The following is a 27,226-nucleotide window of genomic DNA, read 5'->3' on the forward strand; positions in this document are numbered from 1 at the left end:
CCAACAGAAGAGAAAAGAGTGTATTGTAGACAGCATCAGGCATGTTCAGAGTAGAAGAGCCATAAAATGACTTAGTACCGAAGTAGCAACAGTTCTGGATGTGGGGGAGAGGTGTAGGTGTGGGTGGGCGTGCTGGGACAATGTCTCTTCCATGGAGCCTTGTCTATCCTAAAATTCACTGTGTGGACTAGGCTGCCCTTCAACTCACAGGTATGTCAGCCTCTGCTTCCCAGGTGCTATAATTTAAACAGTAAGTCACCATGCCTGGCTTGAATTGATTATTAATATAAATTATAGATGGCAAATTAATGTTACTTATCAAAAATACTGCATGAATATATTATAAGATACTTCAATTAGTGTCAGAAATAGAATTTTATTTAAAGGAAAAAAAAGGAATGTGTTGGTGATCTCTTTTTTTCTTGTTTTTTTTGTTTGTTTGTTTTGTTTTGTTTTGTTTTTTTGAGACAGGGTTTTTCTGTATAACCTTGGCTGTCCTGGAACTCACTTTGTAGACCAGGCTGACCTCAAACTCAGAGATCCACCTGTCTCTGCCTCCCAAGTGCAGGGATGAAAGGCAGTGTGCACCACCACTGCCTGTCTGATAATTTCTTGATCTTGACTATGCAAATTAAAACAACCTTCTATTAGTATGTACTTCACAAAATTGCAGACTGTTATTTTTCCTAAATAATCAAGCATATACAGATAGATACATAGATAGATACATATACATAGACAGATACATTTCCAAAGATCACAAGACAGCATATACAAGTATGAAGGATGAAAGTGTCATGTACTAATAAGGTTTTGGTGACTTACCATTTTAATGTTACCTGTGGGGTAAGTTAGTTTACAAAGGATAGCTGTCATGTTATGTACTCTGAATCCATAGGAAATAGAGCTTCAAATAAGGGTTTATTATAGCCTTCTCTTCCAAACTTTTTCTTCTCTCTTTTAGAACTCCCTGATGTATGAGCTCTTCTCGGTGATGGTACATTCAGGGAGTGCTGCTGGGGGACACTATTATGCTTGCATAAAGTCTTTCAGCGACGATCAGTGGTACAGTTTCAATGACCAACATGTGAGCAGGGTAAGGCTCCTGAAGTGGAGAAGTTAACTCAGTAGTAGGGTGGTTTATTCAGAGCCCAGATACCTATGGTGGTGTGTCTCGAGTTGAACTGGTCTTTCATTGTTAGTTGTGTCCTTGTTCTGCTTTGTTAGAGCTTGTTACATGTTTCCAAAACAGGGGTACCTCTTTCCTCTGGTCCCCACCCTTCCTTATGCATTCCTTGTGATTGATGTGGGGCTAGGAATTTTGAGCTTTACTCACCAGAGCAGCCACTGATAAATTCTGAACTATCTGTGTGGTCAGAGTCTGAAAGGTTGGATTAGGGTTGGGCTTAGTGGTTCACCCCATAGTTTCTAGTACTGGCAAGGTTTAGATAGAGGATTGTTCAAGCACAGCCAGGCTACATATTAAGAACTGTCTTGGGGGTGGGTGGGGGGGACTATTAGGTCCATATTTACATGATGACATTAATGGTTCTTACCAAAAAGAAGTAACATTACAACTTTATAGATAACACAAGAAGACATTAAGAAGACACACGGTGGGTCTTCAGGAAGCAGAGGCTACTACTCCAGTGCTTTTGCAAGGTAAGCAATAGCATGAACTTCAGTGTTGATTCACTGGAGTAAGTTTAGCTTCTCTGTGGGTCATACTAGGAAAGCCTTAGCCAAGGGTCAGTAGACTACAAGCCACGGGCATCTGTCCATAAGTTTTTGGCTGATGCCCACTGTAACATAGCTTGAGTTGCAACATAGACCATCTGACCTACAAAGAATGAGGGTTTGGTGTGGTGTGGTGTGTGGTGTGCTATGGTTTGGTTGGGTTTTTTTGAGGCAGGATTTCTCTATGTATCCTTGGCTATCCTGGAACTTGTAGACCAGGCTGGCCTTAAACTCACATAGATCTGCCTGCCTCTGCCTCCTGAGTGCTGGAATTAAAGGGGTGTGCCACCACCAATCAGTGAGACTAAGGGTTTTTTTTCTTGGTTCTTTCCAGCAAAGCAGTTTGCCCAGCCCTGACTTAGCTGTAGTAGGCATTGTGACACACAGCCTTCTTTACAACTTCATCATGTTACCAAAAGGAGTGTGTTAACCTTTTCATACATGTGCCATTGATGACAAAAAAGGATTTTCCTTTCCTTCTGGAATGTTTTAATGTGAATGTGTCTGTGAATAGTGGTATGATTATATTTCAAGTAAAGATTTAGTGCTTATAAATGGAAGCTACTGTCTATTTTAAAGGACCTGCTAATCTTTGTTGTATTTCTCCTAGCTCAACAAATGCATATATGCTGATATACAGACTGAAGGATCCAACAAGAAATGCAAGTATGTTACTAGCCCATGGCGAAATTTCCTTTGCAGGTCTTGAAAATGTAGATAACTGCTTTTAGGTGATAGCAAAGCTAACACCTTAGAGTTAGTTTATGCTGGGAGAGTGAATTAAGACCACTGTTAAGAAGTAATACTAGGTGATAAAAACATTTTACATAAATCTATAGATCTGGGCCTAGTGATGTGTGCTTATAATTCCAGTTACTTAGAAGGCTAGGTGAGGCAGGAGGGTTACAATCCTGAGGCCTACTGACAATTTAACAGGACCTTATCGCAAAAATAGTAATTTTAAAGGAGCTGAGGCCATAGGCCAGTGAGAGTTCTTAGTTAGCATTCATAAGTCCCAGAGTTCTGATAACCAGTGCTATACACAGGTGGACATGCAGTCACACACAAGCATTCCTACCCACAGACAAAGGTTGTTAGAAAACTTTCTCTTCGTTAAACAGATTAGGTAGAACTTTAACTAAGCTTATACCCTGTGCGGCATCACAGTTCACCAGTTGTGTGTTCTAGAGCAAATCACTTGACTTTTTCTGAGTCTTTGCAGATTTTGTAGACTGGAAACAATGACACCTTAGAGGGTTGTAATTCATGAGTGAAAGCACACTGTAGGGGCTTGCAGCATAGCTAGTATGCTTGTTTTAGTTTCAAGTTTTTGGGTTCGGTTAGTAGCTACATAGTTTGTGAGAGAACTTCAGGTGGCCTGAAGTACTGCAGAAATTGTTTAATAGAGTTACATATCTCTATTTAAAACTCAAACAAATTTTTGTGAATCTAGTAAAAAAAATTACTTTATATTTTATTAAGAAACCCAGGGTGGGCATGGGCTTAACTGGTATAAGATGCTGTTGCCAAGTCCCATGCCTGATTTCCATGCCTAGAACCTTCAGAGCTGCCCACTGACCTCCCAAAAATAATCCTTAGTGTAAAGTGTGTGTGTCCTTTTCTTTATATTTTTGATTGTTATTAAAGTTTTTAGTCCTTGGGGAGGGAGGTTTTCTTGCTAATCCTTCCTGATTCACAGTGTTGCAGACATGTTAGAATGTGTATGTATGTATCTAGACACATACACAGATGAGTTTTCCCATATTTTTATAATTCAAAAAAGTAATCATTAACTTTGATCTCAGCATTTTTAGTTTTAGTAGCAGATGTGTTCATATATCTATTTCAACTATTAGTTTTTGTTCTCACCAGTGTATATTTCAGGACCTGTAGTAGTTTGGCTTAGAGGCAAAGCCAGGATTGTAATCCATGTATCCTATGAACCTTGCCCTAGACAGTGCAGGGCTTCAGCCCCTCTTGGCTAACTAATCCACTCAAGTTCTGTGGTAAACACCAGGGGGCACTGTGTTACCAGATTGGGAATGCTTTTTTAGCTAGTTGATTACAGGAATGTGTTCATACAGCATGAGGGAAAAAGGGAAAGTTTTGTTTTGTTTTGTTTTGTTTTGTTTTGTTTTGTTTTGTTTTAAAGACTAGAGCTGATTTCTGGAAACATTGCATTTTTCCTCTTTACGTATCCTATTGGTTGATGATACTGATAGTCATTGCTCTCCTTAAAAATCAAGTGATCATTAACTTTATTCAAGTGTTCTGATTTCATATTGTTTCAAATATACTTTTAAGTCACATGAAACTGTGGAGTTACCAGTTTTGTGCCTCTGCCTTGTAGGGCTTCAGTGAGGAGAAAGGGAAGGTATTAATGCTTTTAGAGTGTAGTGACAATTTCATGAGCAGCATTTACTCATTCGTACTACATTCTCTAGGCAGTACCTTTTGGCCCAATTGTCTTTAATAAGCTTAAGGAGCTGAGTTTGAAGTAAAGTTGCCTGAGACCAGAGTTCCTTGGTGATGGATGGCACAATTTGAAATAAAACATGACTTTAAGTTTCCAAGGTTTCTTTAAATGTTGGCGTCTTGCTGGGTTCTAGGATTTGAGCCGTTTACTCCATCTGAATATGGTCTCATTATCCATAGCTCTTCATATTGCCCCCAAGATTGTCTCTGCTCTACCTTGAGAGGATAGAACATGTTTCCATGGAAGCACAGTAGAACAAAACGTGTACAGGAGATTGCCCTGAGTGACGACACTCTCTTATGTTCCTAGAATTTCTGGAAGTGGATGAGTACCCAGAACACATTAAGAACCTGGTGCAGAAGGAGAGAGAATTGGAAGAACAGGAAAAGAGGCAACGAGAAATTGAACGAAACACATGCAAGGTTTGATTCCCATGTCTTGAGGAGAGAAGTACCGGGAAACAGAAATGGAGGCCACACTTCAGTTACTGTCCTTCTGCCCTCATTGTTCTCTTGTAAACCTTACACGGGACTGGGGACATGTTCAGCAGTTAAAAGCACTGTCTGCTCTTCTAGAGAACCTGGGTTCAATTCCCAGAACCTACATGACAGCTCACAACCACCTATAACTCCAGGTTCAAGGAATTGGACGTCCTTTCTGGCCTTCAAGGGTACTAGGTACACACAGAGCAGACATTCACGCAAGCAAAACACCGATACACATTAAAACTTTTTAAGTATACTCAAAAAATAATATTCTTGGAGATAATTTCCCTTAGAGAGATAACCTTGTGAAATTCTTGCAGATTACTATAAAAATGTTGACTAGAAGCATATTAATCAGTGTTTTCCAAATTAGGGAAAAAACCAACCAGATTATAAGTCAAGAAAATGCTTACATGCAATTGTACAGTTGTTGAAAGTGATGTTTTGAGTTTTTTTTTTTAAGACATAAGACTTAATCGATTGGTTACAAATATAGAAGTAAGAAAGAATAGTCCCAACTATGTTTTTTTTTTAATTACATTGTTTTGACAATGAAGAAAAGTGGATTCAGCTGGGACCCTTGATCTAGTGAATTGATGGTGATATTTTCTGTTTTGTAGATAAAATTATTCTGTTTACATCCTGTGAAACAAGTAATGATGGAAAACAAGTTGGAGGTTCATAAGGACAAGACATTAAAGGAAGCAGTAGAAATGGCTTATAAGGTATGTTTAGTGGCTGGTTAGACTTTAATGTAGAGAGCACCAAAGCTTTATCGTTGAAATAGATGACTTAAGTACCTCGAATGTTAACCGTTAATCTTCCTCCATCCTCCAGCTGTGCTTTGGACTATACTCAGTAGATCGTGAAAGCTAGTCAGCTTCTGAGTCTTGGAGTTAGATTAGAAACACATTTATTTGTGCTTTCTGTTTATTTAGGAGGTATCTATTGAGTGCCCTCTGTATGAGCCATTAGAGATAACAGAGGGAAGACAGGGTCTTGGCCTCATGGAATTTATAATCCATTAGGAAATTTCTTATGATGATTATTTTATTGTTTAGATGTCATCATGTAAATCAACAGTAAATTGAGATGATTTATCCTACAACTATAAACATGATAAGGACACAATTTCATCATTGTATGGTTTATGTTGTTTAGGAATAATGAAAAGTGGTAATTAAATATGTTTAAGCCAGGCATGGTTGCTCAAATGCTGTAATCTAGCATTTAAGAGGTGGAGGCATGAAGATCAAGTCTTCAAGGTCATCTTCTTTTGCATAGTGAATTCAGGTCTAGCCTGCGTTACACATGCTTCTTTCTCAAAAAAACAAAAACACGTTTTTATTTTGTGGGGGATTGTGTTTTGTTAGATGATGGATTTAGAAGACGTGATTCCCTTGGATTGCTGTCGCCTGGTAAAATATGATGAGTTTCATGATTACCTGGAACGATCCTATGAGGGAGAAGAAGATACGCCAATGGGGCTGCTTCTAGGAGGAGTCAAGTCAACGTACATGTTTGATCTGCTGTTGGAGACAAGAAAGCCTGATCAAATTTTTCAGTCTTATAAACCTGGAGGTAAGTAAGAAATTTTATGCTCAAGTTATAATGGATTTTAAATTATTTTGATCAAATAGAAGCAAATGATTTAAATTTTTATATGTTCTTAAATATAATTTTGACAGGTTGAGAAGTAGTCAGCAATGAATTTGAAGTTAAGTTCCAGCTTTTTTTTTTCCCACTCCCCAAAGTCCAGCTTTTGCTGGGCTTGTTAGCACATGCTGTGTGCTGTGATTCCAGGAGTGGGGAGGCTGGGATGGTCACATCATAAGTTCAGAATTTTTTTTTCTTTTTTCTTTTTTTCAGAGCTGGGAACCAAACCCAGGGCCTTGCGCTTCCTAAGCAAGCGCTCTACCACTGAGCTAAATCCCCAACCCCAAGTTCAGAATTTTTAAGACCTCTATACACAAAATTTAAATAGTGAACAACAGCAGCAAGGAAAGACCTCTCAGGGTTTGAGTAGGGCTCCCTTCTTTAACGTGGAGCATCTGTCTGATGATGTGAAATGCCTTCGTTGTGAGCTCAGCTCAGGTCCCAGGGGTATCTGCCATCATCCTTCCTTCTCCTCCCCTCCCCCTTCTCTCTCCTATTCTTTATGGAAGCCATGCACTTCCTTGCTTTATACAGCTCTGCTGTCCAAAGTATATGAAGTATACTCATCACCCAAGAAACCTGCCTGTCGTTTCTGAAACCTTGGTGGTGCTTGCATTAGCCAGACTCTGCACTTTGTATAGAGTCCCTGTAACAGATTTTTTTCCGAATGGGATATAAAAGGGATGCAATAATTAAAGAATTACATGAATCAGTAATAAAAGCAATTTCTAAAACATGACGAGGCCATCAAGATGACTCATAGAAGGAGGGAACCAACTCCCACAAGTATATATTCACACTCTCTCTCTCTCTCTCTCCCTCTCTCTCTCTCTCTCTCTCTCTCTCTCTCTCGTGTGTGTGTGTGTGTGTGTGTTATAACCCCTCAATGCAAAATAAATATAAAAAAGGTTTTAGACAGACTTTAAATACTATGATGTATATTAATATTTAAGGAGTCATTTCTATTATTCACTAATCATCAAGATCTTAGACTATTTTGTCCTTTAAGTGAGCGGCATCAGGGGAAAATTGAGAATTGACAGTAACATAACTGCTAAATGGAATGCTAGGTGCTGTTTCTTTTTTAAGTGACTAAAATTTAGTTATAAATATGATGTAAAAATGAAAGAAAGACAAATAAACCACACTGGTTTGGGCATAGAATTTTCCATGGGATTTGAAGTATTTTTTTAAGAAGAGCAGTAAATTTTACATTTGATCCTAAGCAGAAGACCAAGAAATACCTGAATTGTATTTTTTATATGTGTAATATAAAAGAATGCAGAGGTCAAAAATAATGCTTTTTAATGAAATTAGATGGAAGTAATGTAAACCTAATATATTGGATAATGAGAACATACTCTCTTTGCCATCTATTAGAAACACATTTAGAATGCACTACTCACATAAAATACAGTTTTAAAAAATTAACCTCCAGCTATATTTTTATGTTTTTAATGCAATAGAAGTGATGGTGAAAGTTCATGTTGTCGATCTGAAGGCAGAGACTGTCGCTGCTCCTGTAACAGTGCGTGCTTATTTAAATCAGACAGTTTTGGAGTTCAAACAGCTGATCTCAAAGGTAAGCAGTAAGATTAGACCATAAATCTATCTGAGTTCTTGCTGTGTGCATGGATCACTATGGTAGTTGCAAGTTGTAAGTTCCCCCTTAAAAGGGCAATATTTATAGGCAGAACACAACTGAACTCGAAAGGGACACTTGAGGTAGAAAAAACAGACTGAGTAGCTTTGGGGTATGGGCAGTAGCATTAACCCAGACTATAGTTCTTGTGAAGCACACACTAGGGGTATGAATTCAGTTTGTTTCACAGAAGGGCTTTGAACACTAATGGGGCTCTCACTGGTGCAGCAGTAAATAGATCCTATGATTTTTATATAAATGTTGTAGCGGTATATCAGATGTGTGCCACAGAATTAGTAAGTCCAGTGACATGAAACTGGTGTTCAAGGTGCATGGAAGTCTAGTTTGGGGTGGTTCTGAGAAAGCTGCTTAAATTATTCAGGTAAAGGCATATGGCAGATACCACCAGGCTGTGGTTACTACGTTTCAAAGGAAGACAGAAGTACAGTGAGTTGTTTGTGTTTATTTTATTTTGTAGGCAGGATCTTACTGTATACTGCTGGCCGGCCTCAAACTGATTATGTAGACCAGGCTCGTCTTGAACTCAGTAGATACTTATATCTGCCTACATCTACCTCCTGAGTGTTGGGATGAAAGGTGTGCACCACCACACCCCATCCTAAAAAAGTTTTTATTGCATTTATTTATTTTATGGTATGTGTGCTTACACTCTGGCTTAGTGACATGTTAATTGCAACATGAGGTAGCAAAGCAGACTTAACAGGAAGAAGGTAATGGATTAAAAGTAGCTCAGAGAATAGGCCAGTTCTGAATGTTTGAGTTGGAATGAGACGATCAAAACATTGGGTCTCTTTGGACAAGTGGACTAGACCATGGGATTTTAATTCCTGTGGAACAGGGGTGTCGTAACCATCAGTAAGTGTTCTGGTTGTGAGAGATCTTGTGAGGTCTGTCAGGTTTGATAGCCGTTACTGTGTTTAAGCAGCAAGCTAAAATACTTCTATCACTGTTGCCAGTTATAACATCATAGTGTGCTATAGTACCTGATGGCTAACTTGTGCACACACGCATAGTAGGTGATTATATGATTCTATACATTTAAAATAAGTGCCACATGCAAACATTCAGTCCAATGCAAAATATAAGCATTGAGATTGGATTAAAAAAATTAAAAAGAAGACAAGACAGAATAGTAGCCCACTGTGATGAAGCTAATAACCCTCATTGGGGAAATGTTTAAAGAACAAGTGCAGTCACAGAGTTTTGTCAAAAGCAAAAGCCTTGAAAGTTAGAAAGTGTTACTTTGTTCCAGTTTATAACATAAGTAATATGAAGATGATTAAGAGTTTTTCCTTTGAGTAACCAAAAATTGTTAAATCTCTACTTAAAATTATTTTTCTCTGACAGTTCTTCTGAGGGCTCAGGGTGGGTATTGGGATTGGCACATAGGGTCCTGCTGGCCTCAGCTTGAGGAACTTCACATGTCTTCTCTTCTGAAGTGTCTACGTCCAGGTAAAATTCTGTTGGAAGCACACTGTATACTGACACTCTTGTTGCAGGCCACACACTTACCTGCAGAACCCATGAGGATCGTGCTGGAGCGCTGCTACAACGACCTGCGCCTGCTCAGCATGCCCAGCAAGACCCTGAAGGCTGAGGGCTTCTTTAGAAGTAACAAGGCATGTCTTTATCTTCTCATTGAGTCTTGTATGCAGGCGGGCGGCCGGGCGGGCACAAGTTGGGTAAAGCCGAATATTGACTGTAAGCTTGGTTGCAGCATACTGTCCCTCTCTGCCTGGAGCCCAAATTTCCATCGTTTGCCATCCAGTCGGGCTTCTTTCTATGCCTCAATGCTGCTCCTTTTCCCTCTGCCCAGGAGCACTTTTTCCTGTTTCCCACACGATTTACTTGTCAAACTCTGGTTTGACCCACCTTTCTGAGCCTTCTTGATTGAGTCTCCTCATGACTGTCTCCCTCATTTCCATCTTTGAGTTCCCTGTTAAGACAGTCCTTCACACCAAGTCAAAGGTGTACGTATGAGACTCCCCACCCTTGGCCCCTTTGCCTGCTCTGTGTGCCATCACTACCATGGCTTGCTTCATGGTGTGGTTCGTCCAGATTTTTCCTCCTTGGCTATCCTCTATTATCACACTTTCCATTCATTCATTTTGGTGCATCTGTACTTAATACATGTAATTTAATATCATTTTACTAATTCTGTATTGTAGTGTGTGTGTGTGTGTGTGTGTGTGTGTGTGTGTGTGTGTGTGTTAATAAAATGCAATCTGTGTACTGGCAAGAGCACTCATCAGATAAGAAATGCTGTGGCCAAGCCAGACAACCTAAATTTGATCCCATGGACATATATAGCAGAGAGAGAATTGACTACCTTAAGTTTTTTCTGAACTCTGTATGTGTACTGCACACCCATACACATATACACACATGTGCACAGTAAAATGTTTAAACCATGATAATGATAATTTGGGTAAAGAGCGCCAGAACAATCCTTTCCCCAACTTTTTTCCATAAATGGTTAACTAATAACGTGAATCTGTAATATTTATTAAATGGTAATAGGTTTTTATGCAAAACCCAACATACTGTTAATTGTCAAATCTGTGGTTAAGCCTTGCTTTGCTCTGCTTTGCTTTGCTTTGCTTTGCTTAGCTTAGCTTTGCCTTGCTTTGCTCTGTTTTTTGGAGACAGTGTCTTGTGTTTGTCCTTCCCTGGCCTTGAACTCATTACGTAGTACAGGCTAGCCTATGACAGTTATCCTGCCTCTATTTTCCAACTACTGAGATTGGGAGAGTATTACCATGTCTGGTCAAATTTATGGATAATGTCAGAGATCTTATGACATACAGTATGCTGTCTTTCGTTGGTAAGATGTGCTTATGAATAATAAGAATGCTACTAACGTAGTACGGAGTGTAACCCTCTCATTTACTGTTTAGGTGTTTGTTGAAAGCTCTGAGACAGTAGATCACCAGGCAGCCTTCACAGACTCCCACTTGTGGAAACTCCTGGATCGACATGCAAATACAATCCGGTTATTTGTTTTGCTGCCTGAACAATCTCCAGGGTCTTATTCGAAAAGGACAGCATACCAGAAAGCTGGAGGGGATTCTGGTAATGTGGACGATGACTGTGAAAGAGCCAAGGGACCTGCAGGAAGTTTAAAGTCTGTGGATGCCATTCTAGAAGAGAGCACTGAAAAACTCAAAAGCCTGTCACTGCAGCAGCAGCAGGATGGGGACAACGGAGACAGCAGCAAAAGCACTGAGACAAGTGACTTTGAGAATATTGAATCCCCTCTCAATGAGAGGGGCTCTTCCACCTCTGTGGATAATCGAGAACTTGAACAACACATTCAGACTTCTGACCCAGAAAACTTTCAGTCTGAAGAACGCTCAGACTCAGATGTGAATAATGACCGGAGTACAAGTTCGGTAGACAGCGATATTCTTAGCTCTAGTCACAGCAGCGACACTTTGTGCAATGCAGACAGCGCTCAGATTCCTTTGGCCAATGGACTCGATTCTCACAGTATCACAAGTAGTAGAAGAACTAAGGCAAACGAAGGGAAAAAGGAGACATGGGACACAGCTGAAGAAGACTCTGGGACTGACAGTGAATATGATGAGAGTGGCAAGAGCAGGGGGGAGATGCAGTACATGTACTTCAAAGCTGACCCCTACACTGCGGACGAAGGCTCTGGGGAAGGACACAAATGTATGTACTCGCGAGAAAGGCTCTCTGAAACAGTGTTTCTCACTTCAGCGTTGATTAGCAACCCAGTGCTTAGCTCTAAGCCCGCCTGACATGGACTGTAAGATGATTGAGTTTTCGTTCATTTGCAGTTCAGTACTTTAGGCAGTCATTGCATCAAGTTAAGTGGAAGAGAATCCAGTAGTAGGGAAGAATGCCAAGGAATACTTTTAACGTAACACGTACTCTCCATGCTAAAGAAGCCAAATACTTTAAAGATTTTATTTCTGTTTAAGAAGTTTATATATGCATATTATTGTGTATTGGTTAAATCCACCCCCTATTCCCTTCCTCCAATTATTCCCTATCCCCCCACCATCACCACCACTTTTCCCTACCAACTTCATGTGCTATGTTAAACACATTGAGTTCACATGGTGCTGTCTATATGTGCGTGGCTATAGGGCCATCTGCTGGAGCATGAGTAGCCTCACCTCTCAGGGACTAAATCTCTTAAGAAAACTTGATTCAGGGGCTGGGGATTTAGCTCAGTGGTAGAGCGCTTACCTAGGAAGCGCAAGGCCCTGGGTTCGGTCCCCAGCTCCGAAAAAAAAAAAAAGAACAAAAAAAAAAAAAAAAAAAAAAAAAAGAAAACTTGATTCTTCATTCTCCAGCGGATATCAGTTGCCAGCAGCTCCTCAACTGGGGTTGGGACTGTGAACCCTGCCCATCTGTGCTGGGATTTTGGTTGTGTACAGGTCTTATACAGGTCTTGTGCATGCAGTCACAACCATGTGTGCAATGGCCTCGTCACATCTAGCAAATACTGTTTTTATGTATTACTACAAACATCTACTGCCTCTGGCTCTTAAATTTTTAGTATCTCCTCTTCTGCAGTGTTCCTGAGCCTTGGAGAGAGTACTCCATAGTCCTTCATTCTCCCACAATGACCACTTGTGGTTCTTCATTAATTGCCATCTATTGCAAAAAAGAATCTACTCTGATGAAGGTCGAGAGATGTTACTACTCCATGAGTATAAAGTTCTAAGTACATAGGGAAGTTTATATCCATTTAGTACAGTAATAGTCCCTTAGGGCCTGTGACCCAGTCAGCAACTGGGCTTTGCCCCACTTAATGGTCCCAAATGTGAGTTCTGTCACGTGGAGCAGTCCTTAGTCTAATCAGGAAGTAGTTATTCCCATTAATATGCGCTGCTGTAGTACCTGGGCAAAACTTGCTGGGCCTGTCCTTCTTGTAGCTCACCAGGTTTGCCAAGTGGGTAAGACAACTGATTATTTTTCTCCCCCAGTAGCATGCATAAAACCTCCCAGCCTTTTGAAAGTTAGCCAATAGAGAAGAAACTTCCAGATAGGTACTAGCTTGATTTCTCCATGTCCTATAACTCAAATATGTGCTATATTTAGCAATAGGGTCTTAGTATCAAGTTATAAAAGGTAACCAAGAGCAGTGGCAATAGGCTGTATTGTTTGAATATATCTCTTTTCTGTGTCCCAAAGCAAACTTTCCCACATCCTTTAAATATCCATATGCAAGGCAAAAGAAAGGAGGTTTGAGGGTGAGGGTTCATTTGTTACCTCGATCTTTTTTTTTTCTGATGGGAGTGGAACTCAGTGCTTTACCATCAAGCCATATTCCAACCCTTTTACTTTGCTAATTTAATTTTGCTAATTTGTTAGTAGGCAAGAGACAAACTACATTTCTGAATGTTACAGATCTCAAAAAAAAAAAAAAAAAAAGAAGGAAGGAAGAGATCTGTAACTGGGACATTGTTGCATAAGCCTTTAATCCCAGAACTCAGGAGACTGAGGAGGGAGGATCTCTTGTGAGCTGGAAGCCAGTCTGTTCTACAGAGCAAGTTCAGGACAGCCAGGGTGTTACACAGAGAAACCCTATCTCAAAAAAACCGAAAAAGAGAGAGAGATTTGTTAGTATAAGCATTTGAGGTAGGCAGTAACAATAGAGATGCCCACAATGTAGAACCGAATGAGATGTAAAAAGAACTTTTGGGAAGGGCTTTTACACAACCACTGGCTAAAGCTACCTAGACAGTTAACAAGAAAGCTCGAGTCAAGATACACTTCTTTCCCTAGATATGAATAGGAAGTAGCTGAAAGTGAAATGCTTATCAGCATTATCTTTAACAAATCGTGTATTAGTCTAGCTTGGTGGCATGGGCCTCTTATCCCAGCACTGAGGATGGCAGAGGCAGGAAGATCTCTAGGAGTTATAGGCCATCCTAAGCTACATAGTGAGACTGTGGAAAAAAAAAAAAAAAAACACAAACAAAGCATATATTAATACCCCCTTATGGTTTTAGTTTTCAAAATCTTATATCTCCAAGTGTCTCCAAATTACTAAAGCAAATCCTAGTGTCCTCCATTGGACAGAGTAGAAAGCTGAAGCTCACAGAGGATGGAGGTCTGGCAGAAGAGCATACATAGAAAACATCTGTACAGTGAGCAGCAGGACTGCCACAAAGAAAAAGGCTTCTCTTTTTTTTAAGATTTTTTTTTTTTGCTTTTGTTGGGGGAGGATATATATATATATTCGTATATGTGTGGGGTGTCTGAGGAGTCCAGAAATGGAAATCAGATCCCCTGAAACTGGAATTACAGGTGGTTGCAAGCTGCCTTACATGGCAACTGGGCCTCTGCAGTAGCAGCAGGCCTCTTAACTGCTGAGCCAGCTTCCCAGTCCCTATAAGGCTTCTTTTTGAATGTGCATGGTTCCTTTATCTTTGGAAAAGAATCCCTAGATGTCAGGCCCTGTACAGCTATTAGAAGTAGAATGAGAAGAGACACCCTGTCAGTTAAGTGCTTGCCTTGCAGACGTGAAGACCTGAGTTCAGTACTGAAAGCCTATGTAAGGACAAACAAAGAGGTATCTACTTGCACTTACAGTCCCAGCTTTAGGAAGGCTGAGACAGGCAAATCCCTAGGACTCTTGGAACAGACAGACAGACAGACTACTTCACTAGCTCCAGACCAATGAGAAGTTCTGACTCAAAAACAAAAGAGCAGGCTCCAAAGGCGTAGTACTCTCTGGCCTTCACAAGCACTAGCACACACGATCTGCAGACTTGCACACATGTGTGTGCACATACACAAAGAGGAGATTTGGCCCAGTGAGATAGCCCATCAGCCAAACATGATTCCTGCTGAGCCCTGATGACCTGAGTTTGATCCCCAGGGCCCACATGGCGAACGGAAAGAACCAGTTCGTACAGGTTGCCCTCTGACCTCCACGTACACTTTATGTCCCCTTATACATAGAGAGAGAAGTCAGTACATGGGAAAGTGTTTTCTGAAAAGAAAGAAAAGACAGTCTCAAAATGAAAAGTCTTGTTTTTTAAATGAAAATAATGAGTAATAGAAGTGCATAGATTTTTAACTAATGAGCTATAACTAACACCAGAATCCTTTAACATCCATATTATTTGTCTTATAGAAACTCGAGTGTAAAAATGTAGACTACTAGACAGAATGGTGACAGAAGGGTGTTGTACTAGTACTTAAGTATCCATCCAGGGGCCCCCGCAAGAAATGCATTAGCTTGCGTGAGTGAATTCATATAGTCCTCTCAGCAGCTGTGTGAAACCTGTTTCCTCTGGTGAAATACCTAGTTCAAATAGGTTCGATTGTATGGTGTCATATTCCTACCAAGTTATACTCCTAGGATTCCACTCTGGTATTCTGATTGTAAGCCACCATCTACTTACCACTGTCAGTTTGGACTACTCACAGTGATATATAGTGGTCAGGTCTAGCTCACCAAGAATTCCACATCCCAAGAATGTCCTGCGTAACATTGTCAGCTGATCTAGGGAATGACTGAACTACATTTAAGGTGCTGATCCTTAAGCCACCTTCAGGAATTACTTAAGGGAGTAATTATTTTAATTACCTCTCTGTTAAAAACAAAACAAAACCACCAAAACCGATGTCCTAGTGTAACTTTGCCCTGGTATGACATTGTTGCAGTCTGTAGAACTTAGATATGAACAAGGAAGGCAAATCAATGTAGTGCACATGCTTTGAAGTATTTTCCTATAATTTAGGTATCCTAAAAATACTTGAAGTTGTTTTGAGGAGACTGAATCTGTCTTTTCTCTTGTAAGCCTTCTTTCTTTGGTTTAATAAGCAGAAAGAGGTGTGTGTGACGGTCATCTCTGAAACAGTTTCATCACGACAGTGAGGGAGTCTTTGCTGAAACCATAAGCGCAGAGACGTCAGGCTACAGAAAGGAACCAGGTCACCGACACTAAGCCTGCAGACCACCTAGTGCTTAGCTCCAGACTAAATTGGATCAGTAACCAACAGCTGAGTCTCCTGGGAGCTAGAAAGGAACCAAATGGTATTCAAGTCTTTGTTGACTCCTAGGATCCTATGAGAGAACTGAGGCTCAGATTGGATCCTTTTATACAAGCCCTCAACCACTTTCCATTACACCCCTCCTTCAGAATCTTCAATGTCTTTGTGAACAGTGCAAATGTAAATTTGTTTCCCATGTGATTAACAATTGGGGACATCCCTTAACACCTAGAGTTCTAGGCAGTTGAAAAAATAAAACAAAACTGCGCTCAAATGTTGCATAGTAAGACCAAACTCATCACTGTCCATATTTTCTCCTAGTTTATACTCCTTACATGCGCTGATACCTGTTTTATGACCAGGAAAGTAGTCAATGAAGATTAATTTACCTGAAAAAAAATTCAGAATGTTTCATCCAGCCAGTTCCGCTGGCCTGATAATGTAAGCCAGTGTGTTTATGGCCTTTTGTAAAGTTGAAAGGAAGCCTACAAACCAGGGAGCCTTAGTGTTGTTGAAGGACAGCCTGTCAACAAGACTGCTTTTGGGTTTGTTACCTTATTACAAGAGAAAAAGACAGAGAAGTTAGGCCTGCAACCACGTGTGCCAAACCGTGAAGACCAGAATAGCTAGATGCATTCATACAAGGCACAGAGGGCTGAAGGACATAGGTATCAGGAAGAAATATAGAAAATAACTTATTGGCCAGACATGGTGGCACACACCTTTAATCTCAACATTGAACCAGAGCTCTTGAATTCCAGATCAGCCAGGGCTACATAACCGTGTATCAAAAAAAAAAAAAAAAAAAAAAAAAAAAAAAAAAAAAAGTTTACAAGAGATAATCCTATTAGAATGCCAAGAAAGTTTCAGTTTAAGCCTGGAAGAGGTGAGAACAATGCATTATTTACACACAGTCGTGCTGCAGCTCAACCACATTATAAATATGCACCTCAGTGTGCTAGTCCAAAGATTTTTTCCTAGTAGAAATCTCAGACTTATTCCAGACAATATTGCTAACAGATTTTGACACAGCTGCTATAGATCTGTGCTAAAAGCTTTCTAAATGTGTGGGCTCATTGAATTCACACAGCACTGTGCTACTGTGCTTTCATGCAAAATGGGGATGGAAGCCAGTGGTTCCCTGCTACCTGTGGCTAGTGAGCAGAGGGTCAGAACTGGTACTGTGTGAAAGTGGAAACGTTTGTGCTTTAAGAGTCACCCTAGAGCAGTAGTTCTCAACCTGTGGGGACAGTCAAATGAACCATCCAAAAGTTGCCCAAGACCATCAGAAAATATAATCTCCATTATGATCTGTAACAGCAGCAAAATGACAGTTATGAAGTAGCAATGTCATAATTTGATGGTTGGGGGTCACCACAACATGAGGAACTGTATCAAAGGGTCACAGCTTTGGGAATTTCGAGAACCCCTACACTAGAAGTTTGCTAGATTACACCTGTCAAGTCCTCGGCTTGCACCTGGGTTGTTTATATTTTGTTTTGCTGTTTTATTCCGTGTTATTACCTAAAAATCTAGTCAAAAGAAGAGAGTCTTTTTCCTGCTGACAGTATAAGAAATGTGGTCTGTTTTACTTAACACTCAAGGGGCTGCTTTCACATTTTTGTTCCTGTTTTGTTTGGTTTTTATACTTAGGGTTGATGGTGCATGTTGATAAGAGAATCACCCTGGCAGCTTTCAAACAGCATTTAGAGCCTTTTGTTGGAGTCCTCTCCTCTCACTTCAAGGTTTTTCGAGTGTACACCAGCAATCAAGAGTTTGAGACCGTCCGGTTGAATGAGACCCTTTCATCATTTTCAGATGACAATAAGGTTGATTGCAATAACCCTTGTAGAATTGGTCCATCTAAGAATGGGTTTGAGAGCACCTTAGAGTCCTCTCAGTAACACGTAGGAAAGCCCCCAGGATGGGAGGCTGGCAGCTACTGGGTGTTTACATTGTCTTTTGCTTGTTCATCCAACAGGCATGGTTAAATGTGAACTGTGTGTCAGCTGTAGTTATAGTGCTGTGGAGTCAGGGGTGAAGGCGCACCTGCTCTCCGGGAGCCCAGGAGATAGAGGATGGGGAAACAGCAGAGTGAGCCTAGGTTGTTCTGCTGAGGCAGTTCATCTCAAAGAATATTCTTGATTTATAGATCACAATCCGACTGGGGAGAGCACTGAAGAAGGGAGAGTACAGAGTTAAAGTGTGCCAGCTCTTAGTCAATGAGCAAGAGGTGAGTGACATAGAAGGGAACCAACACCACCTAAGGGTAGAGATGGCTTCTAGTCGTTTATCTCTTCTACAGTACTCACTTCTGCTAGGATAGTACAAAAGTAGCCTGTGTCTCAATGTCTTAGGTAGGGCTTCTATTGTTGCAACAAACACCATGACCAAAAAGCAAGTTGGAGAGGAAAGGGTTTATTTGGCTTAATTACCCTTCCATATTGCTGTTCTTTATCAAAGGAAGTCAGGACAGGAACTCAAACAGGGCAGGAACCTGGAGGCAGGAGCTAATACAGAAGCCATGGAGGAGTGCTACTTACTGGCTTGCAGCTAGATCTCATGGAGGCATTTCCTTGACTGAGGCTCCCTCTCTGATGACTCTAGCTTGTATAAAGTTGACACGAAACCAGCCAGTATACCCAATGAGGTCATATTTACAAAGCAGGCAACCATGAATTAGCCCTGTGATGTGTTGTCACACTGCTGGAGTAAGGGTTTATCTGCATTGAAAAGGAAATGCATGGTTGCTTTCTGGGGAAGGATGACACTGTACTAGAAGGCAGTAGTGGCTGGCCTATGTGAGTGCCTTCTGTGTCCAAGGTCATTATGGGTTTAGAGGCATCACTGGTATGTTCTGTTACATTGCTTCCTGCAAAAACTCAGCTGAACCCCATCAGTTATCTCTCTGGTCTAAGTCCTGTTTAGTATTCCCAATCTGTAGATGAAGAGCCAACACAGAGAAGTTAAGTAACCTGCTCAAGCTCACACAGTTCAAATGCTGGATAAAGGCTCTGAGCAGGCTTCTTTAGGAAGTAATCAGAATATTTCAGTTCATCTCATGCTTAAGAGTTGGACCCAAAGGATAAGAAATATTTCCGAGATACTCGTATATACTATATAGAGAGCTAGACAAATAGGAAAGCTCTGAACTTTTTATACAATGCCTTTATTAATTGAACAGTGTTTTATCAGTCACCTATTTTCACTCACATGCCTCCTCTGAGTCTTATTATATGTTGGGAGATTGAGTACATATTCTTTTATTGTAATCCATGGAACTGTGCCTTTTACTTTTAAAATAATCATAGTTGTATTATAAATACGAATGCATTATCCTAATTAATCATCATGATAACTCTGAAAGGAGGCTATGTCCCCAGTTTATAGATGAGGAAACTGAGGCTTAGGCCATTAAGCAAGGCTGCTCACATCCACTGAACTTATAAATTATGGGATTAATACTAGGAACAAGGAGACAGAACCTAAAACTCAGGCCCTTCCTTGTCATACTACCCAGCACAAATAATGCCTCTTCCTAACCCTTGCTTCACTGTGACACAAACTCTGATCATGTGTTTCATTCCTAGCCATGCAAGTTTCTGCTAGACGCCGTATTTGCTAAAGGCATGACTGTGCGGCAATCGAAAGAGGAGCTGATTCCTCAACTCAGGGAGCAGTGTGGCTTAGACCTCAGCATCGACAGGTAAGTGCGGCCCCAGTGCCAACCGCTCTCATGCTGCTATGCCTTTCTCCCACCGTGGAGCCAAGGATTGGGGGCATGAAGCAGCCTGCTAGACTTCTCCTTTCCCTAAGAATACAGAATGTGATGTGCTAGAGGCTGGGTTTCTGCATCACTTCCCCTAAATCTTAATGAGTAATCATTATTTTATACCTTAAACACAGTTGATTTTGGGTGTCAATTAATGTAACTTTTTTAGTTAAATACTTCAAATTATAGCAGTTGTCAGTGTATTGTTTTATCTTTAGGTTTCGTCTAAGGAAGAAAACATGGAAGAATCCTGGCACTGTTTTTTTGGATTATCATATTTATGAAGAAGATATTAATATTTCTAGCAACTGGGAAGTTTTCCTGGAAGTTCTTGATGGTATTGTCATTGTTTTATGGAGAAATATCAGTTAGAAATACCATAGAAGCCTGATCCCAAGTTGAGTTGTGACAAGTGCCTTGTACAGTGCCACAGTGTGCTATCCTGGTCAGCCTCAGGCTGTGGCTCTGGGGACTGACATGATCCTTGCCCTGTCCCTCAGACTCTTCTTTCTTTCCTTGTCCCTAGCATAGCTGTTTGCATTATATTTAGAAGATACCTTCTGTCTTTTCCCTTCTGATATTTCTTCTTTTCTCTCATTTTCTCTTACACAAAAATTGTAATTTACAGGTTAGATTTTTTTTTTATTTTTCTGGAAATTCTTTTGGTGTTTTCTGAGACATTCTTGTTATTTTCTTTATAATCGTCCCATATTTATGTTGAGAAGAATGTGCTGTTGAAAATGTGTCAAAGATGTTGAGAGGAGCTGAGTTAGTGGCCATTGACATTTCAGACACTACCAGCAAGCAGGAGAGCTCAATGGCAGAAGCTCAGTCTTCCCTGAGGTTAGAGGTCAAGGTGTTAGTGGATCTGTTTCCTTCCATCCTGGTCTCGTGGAGGAGGTGTATCTTCTGCTTGGCTTCGTCTTCATCTCCACATTGTGGTCTCCATGTAGGCTTGTTTGTACCTAAACTTGTCCACCTTTGTAAAGTCATCTTGAATTGAGGTCCACCCTAATAACCTTCTTTTAATTCGATTCCGTAACTATAAGGTTCTAATCTGAGTTACTCGAAACTTGCACTCTATGTCTTTTAGAGCAAGCATCTGGGTCCATGACAGTGACCTGGAGCAGCACTTGTGTCCAACACAATTCCCACTTTCACTTTTAGCACTAGGACCAACTAAATACTCTTGAAGAAGAGTGGATGGAGGTCACATTGAAGTGAGCAGTTAGCTCTGTCTGTGTCTACAATCTAGAAAATAAGATCACGATAATTCTTAGAGAATTCAGTATTCCTTCTTACTGGCTGTTTCCAATCTAAAATAGCTAAAATTTAATAAGGTAAACTTCCAGTTACTTTACAAGTTAACTGGGAAATCTAAGAACTACTAGGGCACTAGGCAAATGCTGCATGCATTTTTGTAATTTTTCAAAGAAACTGAAGAAATAGCTCAGTGGTTAAAAGCTCCACATGCTCTTTCAGAGGACGTGAGTTTGATTCCCAGCACCCACATCAGGCAACTCAACAACCTTTTGCAATTTCAGCTTCAGTTGAATCCAATACCTTCTGGCCTCCATGAGCCCTTGCTTGCACACACACAAACACAAAAACTTTAAATTTTTTTATCTAGTTAGGAACTACAGGAAAAGTAAGATTATAAGCCCTTAGAGAAAAAAGAGTGCTTGGTATAATCCTGGATGTTCTTAGGTGTGGAGAAGATGAAGTCCATGTCACAGCTTGCCATTTTAACCAGACGGTGGAGGCCTTCGGAGATGAAGTTGGATCCCTTCCAGGAGCTTGTGTTGGAGAGCAATAGTGTTGATGAGCTTCGAGAGAAGGTAAGTTCATTTCTGAGGCAGTACATGTCTTTCTGTGTTACCTAGGAAGTAAGCACCAGCCACTAACAGCATGAGTCTTCCTTGGTCTCTGTCACACTTGGAGGGTCACTTGGAGCTCCTCCATATATTTTGAAATTACTTTGTTTCATTTGTCTAGAGAAGAACCTTCACTTTTCATTATTTTGCCAACATTGTTCTGTTTAAAATTAGCTGTATGACTAAATAAACAAAGGAAAGAGCATTGAATAGAGGCCATACTACCCTGAACATACCTTATGGCATCTGTTCACAGAAGCGAAACAGACTTGGGCATGGTTGGCTCTTAAAGGGAGTTGAATAGAGAATGAAGATGTGCTTTGCATTTTACAGCAATTAAGGTGTCTAGGGGAGGGGACTTGCCTTCCCCATCAGTGGTACTACTTCAGTGGGCATTTTTTAAAAACCTTTAATTCCCATAGTACATGCCTGAAGTTCCCACACTTTAAGAAGTAACTCAGTTGTAGTTGCCTGGCATGTGCAAGGCCCTGGGTTTAATTCCTCAAATAATTCTAAATATATTTATATATGAAATAAAGGAAAATGATACATGTGGTTTTTAAATATTTGGAGAAAAATACTTCTGACCATAGTACTAAAAACCAGAGAAAGGATACACCACATAAAGGTTCCATGTGACCCCAAGTGACAATTGTGAGCTTACAAACATAGCTAAAAGACAAGAAAGTATTTGAAATTTGTGTGGAACATGATGCCCCTGTGGTAGGGGATTTGGTTTGGCTGAGATGGGGTCTTACTCTGTAGACTAGGCTGGCCTTGAACTCAGCTGGCCTGTGTCTCTCAGCATTGCGATCAAAGGCATTTGCCACACTTACTAATGCCCCTTGTTGAAAAGCAGCCACTGTCTTACCAAAGAGAACATAAGCAGCTTAATCTTAAGGTGGGCAAAGGACGTAAGCAGGCAATTGGTAGAAGAAAAACAAAAGCAAAGAATGGCCTCCTTTTGAACTCTTCACTGGGTGAGGATTTAGAAAATCAAAAACTTAGAAAATTGACTTGTCCAGCTTTGGGGACGATGGGCAAGACTGTACCGCTGTGGTCAGTTCTCAGAGTGACAGGTGTTGTCTAGCTGCTGTCAGCTTCTCAGGGGAGCAGAAGTGCGCACTCTGCAGTGGGATCCCCGAGGTTACTCTGGACTCTGTTTCCACATTGGCCCTGTGCAGTGAGTGTCGAGATGGCTCAGAGTAGAATGTTGTGCTGTTAGAAATGTGTGGTGTGGTGAGTGTAGAGGTGAGTCTGGAAGGAGTGTGCTGCCATTTCTAGGGGCATGTGTTTAAAAGGTGGGCAGAGAAGTGGATTGTACTGTCTGCTTCTAATTTTTGAATATGAAATACATTACTTTCAGATCCTCATTTTGTTTCAGAAGAAAAGGAAAATAACTTCTTTGAGAAAATTATTTTTAAATAACTTATATGTGACTTTTTTTCCTAGCTGAGTGAAATCAGTGGGATTCCTTTGGAAGACATTGAATTTGCCAAGGTAAAGCCTCAGAATGTTTGCACCCCGGGGCTGCTGTACTGCAGGTGTGGTTCAAGGTGTGATTCACGCAGTCACTCTTTCTCTCCTCAGGGTAGGGGAACCTTCCCCTGTGATATTTCTGTCCTTGATATTCATCAAGATTTGGACTGGAACCCTAAAGTCTCTACCTTGAATGTGTGGCCTCTTTATATCTGTGATGATGGTGCCGTCATATTTTATAGGTAAGGTACAGTGCTTTTGTTGCTGCTAGTGCTGATGTATTTGTGGTGTTGTATCTTTACAGTGCCGTTGATACAATAGCACCGAGCAGTAGAAATACAGTGAGTGATAGACGTCAGCTTGAAGTACCTTAGTTAAATCAGGAAAAAAACATCATGTGCTGCCACACGACAGAGAAGTAAGGCAAGACCAGGGCTCAGAGCCAGTGTAGCAAAGCCTAGGCTGCATGAGACCCTATTTAAACCACCCCCTCCCCATCCAAAGAAGGAAGTCGTGAGGGAAGACAGACAAGATGACCTAGCAGGTAAAGGCACTTGCCGTCCTAGAACTCAGTGGTGAAAGGAGAGAACCAACCCCCCAAATTGTCCTCTGACCTTCATATACATGCCATAACACATATGTACCCATTCACAATAACACATAACAAATAAATATGAAAAAGAAACCAATGAAATTTATTGTAATTGCAAGAAATTCTTTTAATCCAGTGCATACAAAATGTTAGTACAGCATGCCACTGACATCATTATGGGGTAGCTTTCATCCCTTCACTTATAGATATCTAAAAGATGCTGTGTATCATTCCCACCATGGCTCCATGTGGACAAGACACACTTCAGATGCTCTCTAGCTACTATGTTGGACAGCACACATACAAAGGAAAATAGCTTTTAAATGGTAACAGTGCTGTCTTTGCTAAGAATCCAGGCTATTTCCTGGAGCTATTGTCTATTGTAAGTAGATTGTATACGTCTGATAATAACATGAGTTGATTCTGTGCCATTTTAAGAAATGAATTCTGTGCACATGTGATTCCCATTAGCAACCTTGTGCATCCTGGTGTGTCAGAGCGAGAGGGAGAGCGCCAGAGTATTGAGATGTAAGTGAACAGGGCAGGGGCCAGCGGGACTGATGCATTTGTGTGTTACTTACAGGGATAGAACAGAAGAAGTAATGGAATTGACAGATGAGCAAAGGAATGAACTGATGAAAAAGGAAAGCAGCCGACTGCAGAAGACGGGACATCGTGTGACATACTCCCCTCGCAAAGAGAAAGCACTCAAGATCTACCTGGATGGGGCGCCAAATAAAGACGTAGCTCAAGACTGACCGCCAGTGCAGCCTTTCCCCTGAGGGCTCTTTAAGTAGATGGTTCACTACTGCTGGGTAGTGCCATTTTGGCCGGACATGGTTTGGTAACCCCATGACACCAGCACTGATTGGACCGCCCTTCACCAATCAGAAGCTCAGTGCCCAGTGGGCCACTGTCTTGACTTGGAATCATGTTGTGCACTATAGTCAGATGTACTGTAAAGCCAAGGATGTGCAAGAGAAACAAGCAAAGCCTGCTACTATGAAGGGAGGGGGACAAGTAGATTCATTGATTGCGGACAAATGTGCACATAGCCGCTAGTAAAACTAGCCTCAAACAGGATGCTCATAGCTTAATAATAAAAGCTGTGCAAAGGCCATGAATGAATGAATCTTCTGTTTATTTCATTGATACACACATTACCTCATTGACAGTTCTGAAGCAAATGCAACTGTGTTGACTTTTGAAAAGCAGCAAAGAGGAGTGGAAGGAGTTGTTAGAACCAGCGTAGCCCACAGAGGAATTAGGAAGGTGTGTTATTTTGTTTGACTTTTTGCAAAGTATTAAGAACCTTAGGGAGACAGCCCAACATCTGTGTCCTTGGGCCATGCCCAGTAGTTGTGCTCAGCTGCTACAGGTTTGTGACTAGAACCAACTGTAAGCTGTGGATATAGAGAATGTCTCCTTCCTTCACTCGGCGTGTAAATACAGCGGCCCTGTTGAGTTCTCCCGGCTGCAGCTCTGCTGTCTGCCAAGGCTCTTTGCCTCTCATCCGTCATGCACATTGTGTACCCTGAAGCCTAGCAGTCCGTCTGTGTACTCCTCATTGAACGCCATAGGATGTATTTGCTTGTTAATGAGGGTTCTCTGTTCAGTAGCTTCAAGATCTTTTCTCTGTACATTTATTTTCAAAGAATTGCTTCAAGTTTGAGTCTTCTAGAATGCCTGTAAAGTCCCGTTTTAATTTTTAAGAGTCAGTTTGTAGTTCTGTAGTTTAACTTGGGGAACCATCTGCCCATCGTATGGAATAGTTTCTCGGGGGCCTTGGTGCAGACCTGGTGCCACATGATTCATCGCAGAGTGCGCTGGAGTCAGCAGGCTGCTTCTGCTCTGCCAAGTACAGTGTCAAAGAGTAGAATTCCAAATAAACTTTGAAATACTATCTAATTTATAAAAGTCAATAAAAGGTTTTGGTAAAATTTTTTCATGCAAGATGCTGTTTACAACACTGAACATGCCAATAAAACATTTGTTCATGTTGCTGTGTTATCTTAGTCATTAACCGGGGACCACAGTGGGTCTGGGCGCAGAGTCAGTGTCTCATTCTGTACTTATAGTGAGGGTCTCAGATAAAAGATGTATTCAACTCCCTGACTATTCAGAATCAGATTTCTACCCTTTTCCCCCTTAAGAAATACTTAATGAGAATATTAGCAGATGTTGACTCTGGCTTGAGTATAACTAACAATTCTGCCTTTAAAGTCTCTTGGATCTGGTCCCCGCTTTCTTGGGACCTGGGCATCGATCTGCTCCCCAGGACTGGCTTCCTGGCAAGCAAAAGAAGCCAGCTTGCCAGCAGAGTGGACTTGGTGGCCTTGGATCTGGTCTAGCATAGTGCCTCTCCGTGACTGGCACAATTCTTCCCATTTGTCTGCCCTTTCTTGTGCCTTCTGTTCTGGGTCTGATGCTGCTGTGTGAGTCATTGTAGGCATATTGCACATGTAAGGAATAGAGACTGCTTCGTAGAAAGAAGTGCTCACTTCTCAGTGCATGGCAGTGAGTGAAAGCAAGGAACAAGGGCCTTTTCAAGTGAAGTCAGAAGTAGGAGGCTACTGCAGTTCAGCCCCTCTGAGCTTCAGAGAATTAACAGAGTCGGAAGCCTGTTGTAGCCTGTCTCCTGAGCCTGAGGCGGGGCCACGCGTGTTGAGTTGTGACCCTTCTCTAGGGATCACAGAAGTCTTGAAGGGCTTTTATGCAGGGCACATGAATTTGTGTCAGCCAGGTGCAGACTTTTAGAACCACATGGCTGTATTTCTGAGGCCCTGGCTAAGGTAAAGGGTGTTCTAGTCAAGGATCCACAGCTCTGATTTCACAGCTATGTGCTGAAGATCCGCTTATCAAACCAAGGGGGAAAAATTTATTTATATATATATATATATATATATATATATATATATATATATATATATATATATATATATATATGGTAGTAATTGTGACAGTGTGAGGGAGCCTATACTAGAGTGTTAATGCCTTGTAATGAAAAGTGTGATACAATTAGGAAGATGGATGATCCCTGGCTAGAGTGTAAACAAGAGCTACTGGTTGGTTGCCAGTCTTGCTGTGGCGTATAGTGGCACACCCATGGTATCCTGATGATCTGAGCCACTTGGGAGTCCAGCATCACAGCAGTATAGTGGCGTATAAATCCATATTCCAGAAGGCAGTAAGATTCTCCCTGCTGGGTTGTTCTAGGATGTCCTTGGTAGTAGTTGGGTATTGTCATTCTCCCTCTGGATCCCACCTCTGCTCAGCAACAAAGACCTCACAATTCCTGAACCTATGACTTGTAAATTATAGTCTGTCCAGTAATGTGGATCCTTATTCCATCCAAACAGTGGATGGAATGGTTTGGTTTTTTAAAACAAAACCGTACTTTGGTCACTAATAGTCCTTTTTAAATGTCATGAATCCTGGAATCAAATGCAAAATGGTATGCCTGCCATTTTCTAGGAGGCTAGTAGGTGGCCTGTGTCCAGCGTGTAGCT

The 27,226-nt window shown here is 41.0% G+C and overlaps 1 protein-coding gene across 6 annotated transcripts in view; it reads left to right on the plus strand.

Annotated features, from left to right (window-relative positions):
* Positions 1 to 25,718, plus strand: part of Usp47 (ubiquitin specific peptidase 47) — an 83,147-nt gene extending 57,429 nt beyond the window's left edge. For all 6 annotated transcript variants that reach the window (XM_039078096.2, NM_001107542.2, XM_006230044.5 and 3 more), the window contains 17 exon segments: positions 965 to 1,096; positions 1,586 to 1,662; positions 2,348 to 2,403; positions 4,523 to 4,635; positions 5,319 to 5,423; positions 6,072 to 6,279; positions 7,821 to 7,936; positions 9,517 to 9,636; positions 10,915 to 11,692; positions 17,654 to 17,829; positions 18,153 to 18,233; positions 19,591 to 19,706; positions 19,991 to 20,109; positions 21,480 to 21,610; positions 23,099 to 23,146; positions 23,237 to 23,367; positions 24,301 to 25,718. In XM_039078096.2, the coding sequence (XP_038934024.1) occupies positions 965 to 1,096; positions 1,586 to 1,662; positions 2,348 to 2,403; positions 4,523 to 4,635; positions 5,319 to 5,423; positions 6,072 to 6,279; positions 7,821 to 7,936; positions 9,517 to 9,636; positions 10,915 to 11,692; positions 17,654 to 17,829; positions 18,153 to 18,233; positions 19,591 to 19,706; positions 19,991 to 20,109; positions 21,480 to 21,610; positions 23,099 to 23,146; positions 23,237 to 23,367; positions 24,301 to 24,475 (2,682 nt within the window). In that variant the 3' untranslated portion in view covers positions 24,476 to 25,718.
* The last annotated feature ends 1,508 nt before the right edge of the window (positions 25,719 to 27,226 follow it).

Source organism: Rattus norvegicus, chromosome 1 (genome assembly GCF_036323735.1).
Source record: "Rattus norvegicus strain BN/NHsdMcwi chromosome 1, GRCr8, whole genome shotgun sequence".
Taxonomy (NCBI): domain Eukaryota; kingdom Metazoa; phylum Chordata; class Mammalia; order Rodentia; family Muridae; genus Rattus; species Rattus norvegicus.